The sequence below is a fragment of the Pleurodeles waltl genome, chromosome 10 (assembly GCF_031143425.1).
Source record: "Pleurodeles waltl isolate 20211129_DDA chromosome 10, aPleWal1.hap1.20221129, whole genome shotgun sequence".
NCBI classification, from domain to species: domain Eukaryota; kingdom Metazoa; phylum Chordata; class Amphibia; order Caudata; family Salamandridae; genus Pleurodeles; species Pleurodeles waltl.
In genome coordinates, this window is record NC_090449.1 from 19,931,010 (window position 1) to 19,947,541 (window position 16,532).

Here is a 16,532-nt window from a genome sequence, read left to right on the forward strand (position 1 = left end):
CCGACTCACAACACTTTAGATGTAAATAAGCCTAATGTGTTACAAAAAAGAGTGAGAGACATCTGCCTGTTTTCCTTTTCTCATAAAAGGATGGCAAATATCCATTGTGGCTATGGAAATCTTCTTGGGTTAGCCTCTCGTTTTGGGGGGACCACAACAGCAGAGTTTCCTATACCTCTGTAATCGCACATGGATAGAGAACATCCTGATGTTCCTGCTAGCCTCATCAAGCATCAGCTGGTGATATCCGGCATTGAGGTCCAGCTTGGAAACCCACATAGCTCCATTGATGTCTGCCACAATGCCACTGACAGTCAGTGGTGTGCTGTTCTCTCTTTATAGCCGAATTGGGTACTCTGAGGCCAGTACATATACATATGGCATCTGGTTGTTTTGTCTTCCATGCCACAACCGCTGGTGATACCCATGGTCTGGGACTTCTCTCCTTCATAATGACTCCCAATTGCTCAAGGCACCTGAGTTCAGCCTCACTTTTTGGCTTCAGATGACCCACCAGTACCAGAGGATCTTGGAATTGGCCCTTTCTGCAGAGTCATCCTCAAAGTTTTTGCCTTCACCGACCTGTTTTTGATGGCTTTTAGGACTCAGCATGTTACCACTCCTAACTTGTGTTAAAGTGTTTGTGCCTTCTCGTTTAAACATGGTAGAATTACCTTACACCCAATTAGCCTACTTAATGTACTGGTAAGTCCCTAGTAAAGTGAAACTACAAGTATCCAGGGCCTGTAAATTAAATATTACTAGTGGGCCTGCAATACTCATTGTGCCACCCACTTAAGTTGCCCTTTAAACATGTCTCAGGCCTGCCATTGCAGCCTGTGTGTGCAGTTTTTTAATTGCCATGCCGACCTGGAAAATAAACCTTTTGCAAGGCCTAAAACCTTTCTTTTTAATAAATGTAAGTCAACCCTAGGGCAGGCCCTAAACAGTCCAGAGGGAAGAGTGCAGTTTAAACATTTGAACATGTATTTTTAGAGTTTCCATGTCTTGATAGTAAAAAATTATTGAATTTGTTTTCCACTACTGCAAGGCCTGCCTCTCTCTATAGGATAACATTGAATTTACCTTATTACCATTAATAAGCAGTAACTTCAGATTGAGATCAGGTAGATGGTTTGAGTTTGGTGTCTAAAGAATTGTAATTAAAAGCCCTATTCAATGGTAAAGTAAAATTTTTAGTCTCAATTCTGAAAATGCCACTTTTAGAAAGTTGCAGTAACATACGAAGTCTCATCAAAAGATGAACAAAGAGAAAAGGCAGCATCAACATTACTTTTATAATGTGCAGTAAATATATGTTGGACTAATAGGGCCTGATTTAGAGTTTGGCAGCGTTACTCTGTCACAAATGTGATGGATATCCTGATGTATTACGATCACATTATAGCCTATGGGAATCATAATACGGCTTATTTTATATGGCTTCTATTACTGGCCTTTTTGTTATTTTTTAAGCACAATAAATAAAACGTCATCATTGGTTACCCAGTTTGTCATACTCAGTTTGTTAATGTCAAAAGGTTAGAAGGTCGAGCCTTCCTTCCTGGGAACTGACCTCACGGACACTTCCTGAACATCTCATCAGTCAGCAGCAGGCACTCGGCTCACTGAGCTATCCTGCAGTTGCATATGTGGTTGTATAAGTAGGGAGCCACTGGAGGGCGCCAGAGGACCCACTTTCTCCCTGCACTAAATAACGGCAGAGTACGCATGCTTCGTAGAGGGCGGACGTTTTTTAATTGTTCACGTTGTGCAGGAACATTCATGCAAAGGGATTGGCCTTTACATAGACCTAGAAAGATGCTAATAAATCCCTTTCTAAAATGGCTTCGTTGTTTGTAAACAGTCGCCTAGAAGATTACACCCGTCCAAAAATGTCCGCCTCCCGTGCGTTGTAGACTAAAGCTTCCTATTCCAAGATGGCCGCTATACTGAACGCTGGACCGCTGAAGCGTAAAGTTGTTTCAGAAACAACAGCTGGTCTACCTGATCTCGGTTCTATAGGCTCCCTTTTGGGTTACGTCCCTATGACGTCGGTTAGCTCCAGCCGCCGCGCCAATCAGGGCAGGCTGTTGACTGACACTCGACGCGTGTCCCGGGAGATATGACGTGCCGCGCCGTCGCTAAGGGTCCTGCCTCTAACGGGCGCCTGTCATTCCCCAGGCAGTACGGCTGAGCCGGCCCCGGGTTCGCGTCCGCCCCCCGGCCCCGCGCTGTCCCCGGGCTCCGAGGGCGGCTCCCCGCGCCCCACAGACCATGTCCGCCCTGGAGAGGCAGTTTCTCTACGATGTCCCCGCTGACGTCATGTACCGCTTCTGCCAGGTCATCGCCTCCCTGGAGGACTCCGAGTGGGTCAAGTTCGGTGAGTGCAGCAGCCGGTGCCCGACTGACCAGCTGTCCGAGAGCTCTGCAGCCCCCGGGCAGTGGGGGCCCCTGTCAGCGCAGCCCCCTCCTACCTGCAGCAGAACGCCCCCCATTCATGCACTTTATTTTATTTACAGTTATTTTCCTCACGAGGCTCCTAGACCCAGAGGGGAGCGTTGCACTTAGCACGGGACCAAAGTCTAGCAGATGGTCCAGCCCCCTCGGGTACAGCACGCTCCAGTCCTGGGCTTTCAGTTACCCTCCCAGTGCATTCTGGGTCATGTAGTCCGGATTCTCCTCAGTTGATCAGTTTGCAGCTACAGAGGTAGCGAGAAGCAAACATCGATAAACACAAAATAATAGCAGGGCTTAAGAAGGGGAGAAAAAGAAATCACTATCATGCCCTACCTCCAGTGTCCAAAAAGAATTGTAATAGACTCCTCACCCACTGATGGTGGCATGCTTCATCATTGGTGCCTGTCTACACCCTGGTAGGATAATACTGCCAGGGCGGACTCAACCAGAGTTGGAAATTCTTATATAAAGCGTCTTATTGGATAAAAGCAGGGATCTAGAACAAGGTCTATTAAAAAATACCTCCTATTTTATGTTTATCAGTCGTGGGTGGGAGAAAGTAACTAAGGGCTTATCTCTCTCGCTCTCTTGGTGTGATATCAGAAGTAAACATTGACCTATATTGTTTGGTCTCCCATGAGACAAAGTCATCATTTGTGTAAGCTGGGAGAATACAGTCCTCATGCATGGTGTTTAAAGGGATCAGCTGGGAAATAATGTCACAGAAGGTTTTGAAATCCAAAACCACATCCCATATAAAGAGAGATTACAGAACCGCCCCTACTGTCGATTGGGTAAGAAGTTATTCTTTTTTACTTTTCATTGCATGGATCATTTAAACAAAGATATTGATGAATGCACTGGTGTTTGTCAGAGAAACTGCAAGGGCTGGACTTTGTTCAGAGATGCCTTGCAGTAGATGGGGTTGGTGTATACTGATTTGCGCAGGAGCCAATAGAGCAGGTGAGCGGACTGGTTGCTGGATGCTTCAGAAGCTGTGAGAGTTTGTTCCATTGTCTGGGCGGATATATACCAAAGTATTTTTCCTCATATATCTTTATGTAGCATTGAGGTAGTGTTGCCACAATATGCAATGCTTAAAGTCTATTATACCCACAGGTATGAATGCCCCCATTTTCAACGTGTACAGGCCAAGCAGCAGGGCGTTTGGTGTTATTGTGGAGGGGCGATGGGGAGCAGTGAACATTTTGTGCAGAGCCTACCGATGCCTCTGTAGTTAGCAAATGATAAGTGCCATAAATATCCATAATCCCAAACACACCATTTACCTTTTTTAAGATCTAGCTAGACAGCGCAGCTCTCAGTAGTAATTCTTTTTACCAGTGCCTTAACATACACATGGAGCGGGCTGTGGACCTATCCAGTACAGGAGTGCTCTCTCACTTCATGCTATTGGATTTTTGGTGTTTTCTTCTTCCCATGTAGTGTTTGTATTACAATGCATGAGGGTCTCTTTTACATCTCCAAAGTTCACTGAAGCATCACACATTTGTCTTTATTTTACAGTTGTATTGGAAAACAAAACGATACATTTTTGTTTTGTTTTTCACTTCTCCAGATATTTTTAACTGTTTTGGCGTGGGCTCAAAATATAAGCCCAGACCCATTCATTGGGTTTGCCAATGCTTGTTTTGTTTGTTTTTGACACTTTTGAGTGTCCCATTTGTAGTTTGTGCTCGCGACTTTCATATGGACTGAAGGTTAATCCTTCATAGCTTGTCTTGGTGGTCGGCAGCCTATCAACCAGAGTTTATTTTATTTTATTTTTGTCACTCTGTTTTTATTGAAAGTGTTTTAAGTCAAGACTGTAAGATAGCATAGAAAGTCAGCTCAACGCGGATCATACATTTTATAATGAATCAGGAGGGAGTGGTATTATGTAGTAATTCAAGAGAAAACCCTTAGAATCAACCTCTAGTGATCAGTGGTGTTTAGATCACCATGTGGATATTCCGCCACTCATAGACTGATACAACCACGCCTGCTGGAGTAACAGAGGTACCTCAGACTCCCAGAGAAGAGAAAGTACAAACAAAGCACATGATGGAGGAAGGGATGTGAAAAGAGGATATAGATAACCGAATAAGGGGTGGGGGCAAAGGCAATCCAAAGTGTGTGGGAGAGGGTCCAAGGGCATCAGTCCTGGTCTTAATAGTCTTAGTCGAAATGGGAAGGAAAGGGAGGGTATGGAGCTGAGAGAAGTGCCAGATGCCTATTTAGGATCAATGGGAAGGTCCCTCAGATTTCTTCCAGCATCCCACTCGCCAAGAACTCTAGATCAATCCAGTCATTAAATTATTACCACAAATTGTCCACTAATACAAAAAAGAGGCAAAGGACAGCTTGAAAGTCAGTGCACAGCATCGACATCATTTAGTAGCCGAAGAACCGGTTCCTACCCCTTTCTCTCCACCTCCGTGCCCTTCAGTATCTCGTTGGTTCACAGCCAGGCTACTCTTGGATCTCAGGAGGGCTCCATTGCGCAAGTAAAGACCCGAGCCTGGTGCCCTGCACTGTTCGTTACACTGGCCTGTGTGGCAAGCATTGCCTTAAGGGAGCCAGTCGTCAAACCTCTTTTGTTTAGTTTGCATGTTGCCTTTGTGAGTACATCATCGGTATGTATTGAGGGGTCAGAGGAGCCTACTAAGCCATACCCTTTCTTCTTTTCCCTCTTCGAAGGGCCACTGTTTTACACGGTGGCTTGGGACATAGAAATACACTTACAATGCAGTCTATCATCTGCAGTGTGTGTAATAGGAGACGCAGCCTGGCCCCAAGTCACTGACTTCCTTTCAGTTTGGTTAGAACTTGATGCTTTTCAGATATGTCCGCTGCAAACCCCAGTGTTGTCTTTTTAGCAAGCGCCTCAAATGTTTCTGGCCTGAATGTGGGTGCTTTGCAAGCCTAGAGGCTGTTTGTGTTCAGGAGGCCTTGATGGTGGTCCTCAGAAAATTATGGGGGAAGGAGAAGGTGAAAAGGAGTAACCACTTCTATCTCTTGCCCCACCCCGCACTGAACCCAGCTCTTCTCTATAGCCCCAGTTTGGCACTGGAACTTCCATGACTATGGAGGATCCCTGCAACGATCATTCCTAGGGTCACACCCTCTCCTAGCCAAGGTGTTGCCGATTTCCAGTTAACAAAGAAGAAGCCTTTGCAATGCCAGTAGGTCTGGTTATGAATGCACTGTCAGGCCAGACCTAAAAATCCATGTAAGTTAATGACTGCCTCCTCCTATCTGTGCTGCAGCAGAGAAAAACACCAAAAATTATCTAGCTATCTGAGACACTTTAATAGCATTGCAGTGCCATGTGTCTGCCACTTAAAGTTCAAGCTCAGGTGCCTGCATAAATAAGCCAAATGATCACAGCTGTGTGGAGGGCAGGCACCTTTTTGTAGAAGCACACAACTTCTGCCCAATCAAAACATGTACTCCTGCCTCCCACCTTGTGGGCGGAGCCAAAGCACCTCTCCTGGTGGTTCTCACACAATTGTCTGGTGACAGCCAAAGCATAAATAGACTCATAGGGTGGCCCGCATCAACTCTTATCCTTACGCCACCCAGTGTACAGCTGTGGCCAGTGCAATTTGATGGGTTTCCTGTGACAGGCTTATCCCTTGTCTGCAGAACTCCTTGTTCCCATTTCAGGAAATCTATTTAACAGACCATCCTTTTTGGGGTTGTACCCTTGGAGCAGTTCAGAAGGACCAAGGCATATTGTGAGAAGAAAGCCCACAGCTGTAGAATATGTGTTCTGATGAAACAGAAGCATCCCACAAGCAGATGCTTTGTGACCAGCACACCAGCCCTTCTTTTTTTTGGTCCGAGGTTTCTGGGCGAACGCTCTTATGAGAAGGCAGGAAAACCCGGTTTGCAACATTTTCCATTTGAGAGCCCTCGGTAGGTATTCGCCGCTTTTTCTTTCTTTACCCCTCTCACTTCCTCATACATGCTCGCTGATGAAGTTGTTGCTTTTTTGCAATGGAATAAATTGGCACCCGGCAGCAGTAGCTATCCTGCCTGATAAGTGCGGCACCCTTTGAGCAAGTTTTTAAAAAATGTATCTCCGATAAGTATTAGTAGTATTTGTAAAGTGCGTTCCGGCCGTGGCATCGAAGTGGGGTGTGTACTCTGGCCTGCAACAAAAGGGTTAACTTTTGATAGACCTATAGTGCAAAATCACAAAACAACGTTCTATTAACTTCTAATGCAAACTTTGCTCATCATATTAGAGGGCCACATACTTCTTAAGCCTTTATGTCCTCCCCATAGCATGTAAGCATCTCCTCTCTACTAATTATCAACTCAAGTTTATCATTCTATCTCACATTAAGATCACATGATTACAAAACGTGTGTAATATTATACATCTTTCTTTGAATCACCAAAACATATGTGCAATTTATTATAATCAACTGTGTCTCCAAATCACGAGCTGGGATAACGAATAGTGGGGCTCAGTCTGTCCCACAATATATGGCCTCGTATTCAGATCTTCATTTTTCACTTGCTTATTTAATGATGGTGGCGTGAGATATTCTTTACTTAAATCTTTTCTAACGTTGATAAATTTGCTTACTTCTCTCATTAATTTATGTTATACGTATTTTGTCTTCTCCGTGTTTTGTTTCCACGTGGCCTATCTGCTATTATTATGGTCTCACGCACACAACTTTGTATATACCGTACTTTGTCTTTATTTTCTGTGCAATTCTGTAAAGGATTTGCAGTGCACCTAGGTCGCCTTTTAATTTGATTTTAGGCACCAAAGTCTTGCTCTTCGTCTGAAGTATCTTACCAGTCCAGGGCACCCCATTTCTCTGTGCTTTGAGCCGAGCACATCTTCACCACTCCATGTGGCCATGAGCACTTCTGGTGGATGTCTTCAACCTCCGCGTCTGTAAATCCAGCCCTAGCCTCATCAATCCATGCGCTGCGTATCTTTTTCTCAAGTACCGCTGCTTCTTGTATTCCTCGCTTTGTATCTAGGTCTAGGTTCTCATTTATTTATTTGTTTTTCAGAGTTTTGAAATGCACACTATTCTTTCATGTAGTCTCTTTCCTGGAGGTGGCCCCTTTCTGGGTAACCATGGCTGATGCATGAGCTCTGTCCTCTGATTTGCACAGCTTCAGAAGGCAAGCACATGTTTGTTTGTGGTTCTTGCTTACAGCACCATCTGTATGTTGGGTTTCCTGACTCTAGGTTTTGTCACAAACTAGACACCTATCCGACCTCTGTCTTGGTGACTCACTGCTGTTTGTAACCACCATGAAGATAGTGATTTCCCCCGCGAGTGCACTCCACGCTGCACAGAGCTGGCCTTTTTTCTAGGCCGAGGTTCATTCACCTTGTCTTCAGTTTTTGGGCATTCCTTGAGGGGCTTTCTTTATTAAGGGTACAGTAGTCCTCGAACTGTACAAGATTAGGGCGAAGTTTTAGAAGCATTTATTGAGGAGCAGGATCAGCGGAGAGATTAAATTGTATGTTCCCAAAGAGGTGCTACAGCGTCACAAGGCTCTGACGGGAGCTCTGCGAATGAGACTTCCTTTTCCTGGACCAGGCTGCTGTGCTTGAATCTGCACAGCTTGGCTTTGTTCTTGGAAGGCTTGCAGTGTCGATCTTTTTCTGTCTCCTCCTTAGAGCTTTGGTATGCGCAGTGTTGGGTAACTATAAAGAAAGTCTTGTGTCGGGCTCCTCCAGCAAGGCACAGAGCCTTGCTTCTTTACGCAATGTGAAGGTGGCCACAGTTAGCGGCGTGAGGGCTTCCAGTGAGGAAAGATCTACTCTTCCCACCCTACCACCATCTCAGCATTCAGAAAAATCTCTTTTGTCTGTTAGGCTGTCTGGTTGCTGTTGGCGTTTGCTCTCCTCTGAGATGTGGGCTGTATTGCGTTGTCTCTCCTACTGGTTTGCGACTTTCTCCCAGTTCTTCTTATCGATGAACTCCTTGTGCTAGTCACTTGCAGATAGGAGAAGAAGTTGTCCACTGTGGGTGCTATTTCAGTAGGCGATGTGGTTGTTGGAGTGACCACCCCACCAAATACTCAGTTGACCATATCAGGTGTAAACGTTGAAACCAAAATGTCAGAATTCAAACACAACACTATGAATGGAGACATTTGCTAAGTTGCCGAACAAGAACAAATTGTCCAGCTCCTTAAAAAAAACAACAACTTCGCACAGTAAATAGACAAAAAGTGAAGAACAATAGTATTATATTAATGAAAAGAACAACATTCACCACACATGATGATTATGACTTTTGCAATGATTGGACCATCTCAGGAGAAAGTGTTTGGTCATCCCTTTCACCTAGGCACTGCCGCCAAAAAGTCTTCTGAAAAATGTTATTTGAAAAAATCCCATTTTGTGACCAGATGCTTGTACTATAATGATGCCTTGTTGCATGGATGTTTAGAAAGTGTTGGCGAAGCTATCTACTTGCCGCCCTACTAAATCTGCCACCCCCTAATAGTTCCACCTTGGAGCTGCACAGAGCGGCCCTCTCTTTGAGATACATGTCTTTCCATCAAAGGAAGTTCCTTTGCAAACTACCCCAAAGCGGGAACTTCTCACTTGGTTTGGCATAAGAGACCTGTGGAGACCAGTCCTGCCTTGTACAATATCTAGCAATAATTCCCACAAGGGATCATTGGAAGATCTGTCGACTGACCAGGGATATCAGTGACCACAACTTCAGCAGTTCCTTTTGGCAACAGAAACCAGTGACTATGTTATGGAGCATGCCATGTGGTGGCGTACCTCATACGTGTTCTTGATCGCGTCAGAGACTAAAAGTAGTGCTCAAAGATCATTCCCAGGCTACTCGGGATAGTAACAAAATACTCTCTTGGTTTTCGTGCAGACGATCTCTGTGCAGACCGTTTCAGAGGTCCTTTAAGCGCTGCAGAGGAGAAGACTGGGTTTGAAACACCCCCATCTGCGCTTTTTGCAAGATGAGGAAAAAGACAGAGCATGCAATTCTGAGGATTGGGTCAGCATGGATAGTGGAGCCTCTAGGGGAAGGCGCCTCTCCAGCAGCCAAGCTACAGACCCCATAAAAAGCACTTAAGTGCTCTCCTCTTCTGGCCCGGTCGTGATGATGGACCCTAGACCGGGATGTAACGCGCATGGCGGAAAGTCACTGTAACCCTGTAATGAAAACATTCCGCAGTGACGTCTGGATACGTGGAGCTGCAGTACTCTAGTTTTCTATGTTTCATCGGACTTGTTCCTCTGAAAAGGGATGGGTTCATCTTAGAGTTTTGAGGTGGGTAGTTGGCTGATGGGACAGTCACATTGACCTGGCTTGTTATAGATCTGATTGGCTCTTAACAGACTCCCCGGGTACTCAGCTCTTCCTTTGGTCACCTTTGCGTTGAGTGAATAGTAAAAAGGTGCAGTTGAGTTTTTTTTTTCTTTTTTTTTCTTTCTTCAATGCAGCTTGGAACCCTTACCTTGATGTAGTGGAGGGTCCTTATGCCGTGCTTAATTTGAGCCAGTAGATGGATGCCAGGCCCACCAGCACTCTTTTTTTTTGGCCACTAGCGGCTATTTTTCCTCGACAGTCGTGAGAAGGTAAAATGTAAGAGGAAAAATGGAGGAAGAATAAAACGAAAAAACAATGACAAAGGGAGAAAGCAGGTCAGAAAAAAGAAGCTAGAAGTGTGATTAAAGGGACTGGGAGGTGTCTGGCGATGGATGAAAGAGCCAGCCTTGGTATTCGGCACTCCTGATATTTGTAGCACCGGCCGGACGCCTCGAGAAATCTTTGGGCAGCAGAAGTTAATATTTTACAAAGGAAGCCCTGCTCTTATCGAAGAAGGCCGAGGTGGCCTCTGTAAAAGTCATTTTTGGGATTGAGTAGCGCTGTTCCTTTTGAGGAGACCATTGGAGAAACTTGATTCCAGAGCCGTGGTTTTCTTCCACTAATGTGAATTTGCCTCACTTTCTACATAATCCACCATCTCTACACCATAAGGTGCAGATTCAAATATTAAACATTGGGTCCACCTTATGATAATGTCTGGGCACGGGCTGAAAAGCTGTTAGTTTCAACAAGTTAATTGGTCACCATTTAGCTAGTGGGTGCTCCATCCAGGCCCTTAAGATGTGGGTGTTGGTCGGGTTGTGAAAGAATCCCCAGTTGAGTCAGGCAGGGATTTTGTCTGGGGCAGGAAACAAAAACCACAAATACTTAAATGTGATTCAGTCATTGTGGAAAGAATCTTAATTTCTTTGCTTCGAAAGCATTTTGCTTCACTCTTCGCTCAGTCATGTTTCTTTGTATATCTTGTTTTTCAAGTAGCAGTTATGAGCAGAGAGAGCTCAGATTTTAGAAGAATCCCAAATGTTACATCTCTCCTTCGACCAGGGTCTTGAGTACTGAGAGGCCTTCTAGAGAGACGCGTGCATAACACACATGAATGCGCTCTAGTGTTAAACTGGACCCCATGGTCTTGAGTACTGAGAGGCCTTCTAGAGAGACGCGTGCATAACACACATGAATGCGCTCTAGTGTTAAACTGGACCCCATGGTCTTGAGTACTGAGAGGCCTTCTAGAGACGCGTGCATAACACACATGAATGCACTCTAGTGTTAAACTGGACCCCATGGTCTTGAGTACTGAGAGACCTTCTAGAGACGCGTGCATAACACACATGAATGCGCTCTAGTGTTAAACTGGACCCCATGGTCTTGAGTACTGAGAGGCCTTCTAGAGAGACTCGTGCATAACACACATGAATGCGCTCTAGTGTTAAACTGGACCCCATCGTCTTGAGTACTGAGAGACCTTCTAGAGACGCGTGCATAACACACGTGAATGCGCTCTAGTGTTAAACTGGACCCCATGGTCTTGAGTACTGAGAGACCTTCTAGAGAGACGCGTGCATAACACACGTGAATGCGCTCTAGTGTTAAACTGGACCCCATGGTCTTGAGTACTGAGAGGGCTTCTAGAGACGCGTGCATAACACACGTGAATGCACTCTAGTGTTAAACTGGACCCCATGGTCTTGAGTACTGAGAGGCCTTCTAGAGAGACTCGTGCATAACACACGTGAATGCGCTCTAGTGTTAAACTGGACCCCATCGTCTTGAGTACTGAGAGACCTTCTAGAGACGCGTGCATAACACACGTGAATGCGCTCTAGTGTTAAACTGGACCCCATGGTCTTGAGTACTGAGAGACCTTCTAGAGACGCGTGCATAACACACATGAATGCGCTCTAGTGTTAAACTGGACCCCATGGTCTTGAGTACTGAGAGGCCTTCTAGAGAGACTCGTGCATAACACACGTGAATGCGCTCTAGTGTTAAACTGGACCCCATCGTCTTGAGTACTGAGAGACCTTCTAGAGACGCGTGCATAACACACGTGAATGCGCTCTAGTGTTAAACTGGACCCCATGGTCTTGAGTACTGAGAGACCTTCTAGAGACGCGTGCATAACACACATGAATGCGCTCTAGTGTTAAACTGGACCCCATGGTCTTGAGTACTGAGAGGCCTTCTAGAGAGACGCGTGCATAACACACATGAATGCGCTCTAGTGTTAAACTGGACCCCATGGTCTTGAGTACTGAGAGACCTTCTAGAGACGCGTGCATAACACACATGAATGCACTCTAGTGTTAAACTGGACCCCATGGTCTTGACTACTGAGAGACCTTCTAGAGAGACGCGTGCATAACACACATGAATGCGCTCTAGTGTTAAACTGGACCCCATGGTCTTGAGTACTGAGAGGCCTTCTAGAGACGCGTGCATAACACACATGAATGCGCTCTAGTGTTAAACTGGACCCCATGGTCTTGAGTACTGAGAGGCCTTCTAGAGAGACGCGTGCATGACACACGTGAATGCGCTCTAGTGTTAAACTGGACCCCATGGTCTTGAGTACTGAGAGACCTTCTAGAGAGACGCGTGCATAATACACATGAATGCACTCTAGTGTGAAACTGCACCCCATGGTCTTGAGTACTGAGAGACCTTCTAGAGACGCGTGCATCGTACACATGAATGCGCTCTAGTGTTAAACTGGACCCATGGTCTTGAGTACCGAGAGACCTTCTAGAGACGTGTGCATAACACACATGAATGCGCTCTAGTGTTAAACTGGACCCTATGGTCTTGAGTACTGAGAGACCTTCTAGAGAGACGCGTGCATAACACACGTGAATGCGCTCTAGTGTGAAACTGGACCCCATGGTCTTGAGTACTGAGAGACCTTCTAGAGAGACGCGTGCATAACACACGTGAATGCGCTCTAGTGTGAAACTGGACCCCATGGTCTTGAGTACTGAGAGACCTTCTAGAGACGCGTGCATAAAACACATGAATGCGCTCTAGTGTTAAACTGGACCCCATGGTCTTGAGTACTGAGAGACCTTCTAGAGACGCGTGCATAACACACATGAATGCGCTCTAGTGTTAAACTGGACCCCATGGTCTTGAGTACCGAGAGACCTTCTAGAGACGCGTGCATAACACACATGAATGCGCTCTAGTGTGAAACTGGACCCCATGGTCTTGAGTACCGAGAGACCTTCTAGAGAGACGCGTGCATAATACACATGAATGCGCTCTAGTGTGAAACTGGACCCCATGGTCTTGAGTACCGAGAGACCTTCTAGAGAGACGCGTGCATAACACACATGAATGCGCTCTAGTGTTAAACTGGACCCCATGGTCTTGAGTACCGAGAGACCTTCTAGAGAGACGCGTGCATAACACACATGAATGCGCTCTAGTGTTAAACTGGACCCCATGGTCTTGAGTACCGAGAGACCTTCTAGAGAGACGCGTGCATAACACACATGAATGCGCTCTAGTGTTAAACTGGACCCCATGAATGCGCTCTAGTGTTAAACTGAACCCCATGGTCTTGAGTACTGAGAGACCTTCTAGAGAGACGCGTGCATAACACACGTGAATGCGCTCTAGTGTTAAACTGGACCCCATGGTCTTGAGTACTGAGAGACCTTCTAGAGAGACGCGTGCATAACACACGTGAATGCGCTCTAGTGTTAAACTGGACCCCATGGTCTTGAGTACCGAGAGACCTTCTAGAGACGCGTGCATAACACACGTGAATGCGCTCTAGTGTTAAACTGGACCCCATGGTCTTGAGTACCGAGAGACCTTCTAGAGAGACGCGTGCATAACACACGTGAATGCGCTCTAGTGTTAAACTGGACCCCATGGTCTTGAGTACCGAGAGACCTTCTAGAGAGACGCGTGCATAACACACGTGAATGCGCTCTAGTGTTAAACTGGACCCCATGGTCTTGAGTACCGAGAGACCTTCTAGAGAGACGCGTGCATAACACACGTGAATACGCTCTAGTGTTAAACTGGACCCCATGGTCTTGAGTACCGAGAGGCCTTCTAGAGAGACGCGTGCATAACACACGTGAATGCGCTCTAGTGTTAAACTGGACCCCATGGTCTTGAGTACTGAGAGACCTTCTAGAGACACGTGCATAACACACATGAATGCGCTCTAGTGTGAAACTGGACCTCCAGACGAGCCACAGTGTGAACACAGGGTAAACGCCAAACTAAAGACCCCTTTTTGAACACATCTGCAAAGAATTGTGTAGCTGTGTGATCAACTCTGCTGCCTACATTGTAACTCTGTCACTTAAGACTTCTCTTTTAAAACCCCAAGTCCTCTTAATCTTGTCCATGGGAGGTTGTTTTACTTTTAACAGATTTGATGTAATAGGAACACTAAGTTTTTTTTCTCATTCTTTCAATTTCCCGTCCTTCCCTCTTTATTATTCCCTCTTTCACTTGGGGTCTGTCAGTGGTGGCTATGTGATCCAGGTGCCCTTCACTCCTCACCGAGACCAATCTTGGGGTAATTTCTTGTGAAAAGACAAGGAGGGTTCAATAGAACCTTGTCCAACTTCTTAATGCTCCTCTCAATACAGAGCCTGTTCTTCACCCTCCACCTCTGCGTCCAGCAGTGACTGCCCTCCAAGAGAGTCCCTCACCAGGCTGACTTCTGCTCTGGGGTCCTTCCTGCGTGGCCCTCCTGTAGCATCATGCATGAGTATGGGGCTGCTTTCCCTCCAGAGCTCCAACGGATGCCGTCAGGAGCTGTTCTTGTAGCATGGTAGCCCCCCCGTTCTGGAGTTGTTCCTGTGACATGGGTCACCTGGTAGCTCCACATTGGGGAGTTTTGTTCCTGTATTTTGGAGTCGAGCTGCCTCCATGTTGTGTTCCTGTGACATGGAGTCACCTTGTAGCCCCGCTTTCTGGAGTTCTGTTCCTAGAACATGGAGTCACCTGGTAGCCCCGCTTTCTGGAGTTGTGTTCCTATAACATGGAGTCACCTGGTAGCCCCGCTTTCTTGAGTTGTGTCCCTGTGCATGGAGTCACCTTGTAGCCCCGCTTTCTGGAGTTGTGTTCCTGTGCATGGAGTCACCTTGTAGCCCCGCTTTCTGGAGTTGTGTTCCTGTGCATGGAGTCACCTTGTAGCCCCGCTTTCTGGAGTTGTGTTCCTGTGCATGGAGTCACCTTGTAGCCCCGCTTTCTGGAGTTGTGTTCCTGTGCATGGAGTCACCTGGTAGCCCCGCTTTCTGGAGTTGTGTTCCTCTAACATGGAGTCACCTGGTAGCCCCGCTTTCTGGAGTTGTGTTCCTCTAACATGGAGTCACCTGGTAGCCCCGCTTTCTGGAGTTGTGTTCCTCTAACATGGAGTCAACTGGTAGCCCCGCTTTCTGGAGTTGTGTTCCTATAACATGGAGTCACCTGGTAGCCCTGCTTTCTTGAGTTGTGTTCCTGTGCATGGAGCCACCTGGTAGCCCCGCTTTCTGGAGTTGTGTTCCTCTAACATGGAGTCACCTGGTAGCCCCGCCTCCTGGAGTTGTGTTCCTAGAACATGGAGTCACCTGGTAGCCCCGCTTTCTGGAGTTGTGTTCCTGTGCACTGAGTCACCTGGTAGCCCCGCTTTCTGGAGTTGTGTTCCTGTGCACTGAGTCACCTGGTAGCCCCGCTTTCTGGAGTTGTGTTCCTGTGCATGGAGCCACCTGGTAGCCCCGCTTTCTGGAGTTGTGTTCCTGTGCATGGAGTCACCTGGTAGCCCCGCTTTCTGGAGTTGTGTTCCTAGAACATGGAGTCACCTGGTAGCCCCGCTTTCTGGAGTTGTGTTCCTAGAACATGGAGTCACCTGGTAGCCCCGCTTCCTGGAGTTGTGTTCCTGTGCATGGAGTCACCTGGTAGCCCCGCTTTCTGGAGTTGTGTTCCTAGAACATGGAGTCACCTGTTAGCCCCGCTTTCTGGAGTTGTGTTCCTGTGCATGGAGTCACCTGGTAGCCCCGCTTTCTGGAGTTGTGTTCCTCTAACATGGAGTCACCTGGTAGCCCCGCTTTCTGGAGTTGTGTTCCTCTAACATGGAGTCACCTGCTAGCCCCGCTTTCTGGAGTTGTGTTCCTCTAACATGGAGTCACCTGCTAGCCCCGCTTTCTGGAGTTGTGTTCCTATAACATGGAGTCACCTGGTAGCCCTGCTTTCTTGAGTTGTGTTCCTGTGCATGGAGCCACCTGGTAGCCCCGCTTTCTGGAGTTGTGTTCCTCTAACATGGAGTCACCTGGTAGCCCCGCCTCCTGGAGTTGTGTTCCTAGAACATGGAGTCACCTGGTAGCCCCGCTTTCTGGAGTTGTGTTCCTGTGCACTGAGTCACCTGGTAGCCCCGCTTTCTGGAGTTGTGTTCCTGTGTACTGAGTCACCTGGTAGCCCCGCTTTCTGGAGTTGTGTTCCTAGAACATGGAGTCACCTGTTAGCCCCGCTTTCTGGAGTTGTATTCCTAGAACATGGAGTCACCTGTTAGCCCCGCTTTCTGGAGTTGTGTTCCTAGAACATGGAGTCACCTTGTAGCCCCGCTTTCTGGAGTTGTGTTCCTAGAACATGGAGTCACCTTGTAGCCCCGCTTTCTGGAGTTGTGTTCCTGCGCATGGAGTCACCTGGTAGCCCCGCTTTCTGGAGTTGTGTTCCTCTAACATGGAGTCACCTGGTAGCCCCGCTTTCTGGAGTTGTGTT

General features: G+C 46.9%; 1 protein-coding gene across 2 annotated transcripts in view; it reads left to right on the top strand.

The window, feature by feature from the left end:
- Positions 1-2,158: 2,158 nt before the first annotated feature.
- The window catches only part of IRAK1 (interleukin 1 receptor associated kinase 1), a 194,119-nt gene continuing 179,745 nt past the window's right edge, over positions 2,159-16,532 (top strand). For both annotated transcript variants that reach the window (XM_069209461.1, XM_069209462.1), the window contains exon 1: positions 2,159-2,383. In XM_069209461.1, coding sequence (XP_069065562.1) covers positions 2,278-2,383 — 106 coding nt within the window. In that variant the 5' untranslated portion in view covers positions 2,159-2,277. The remainder of the gene's footprint in view (positions 2,384-16,532) is intronic.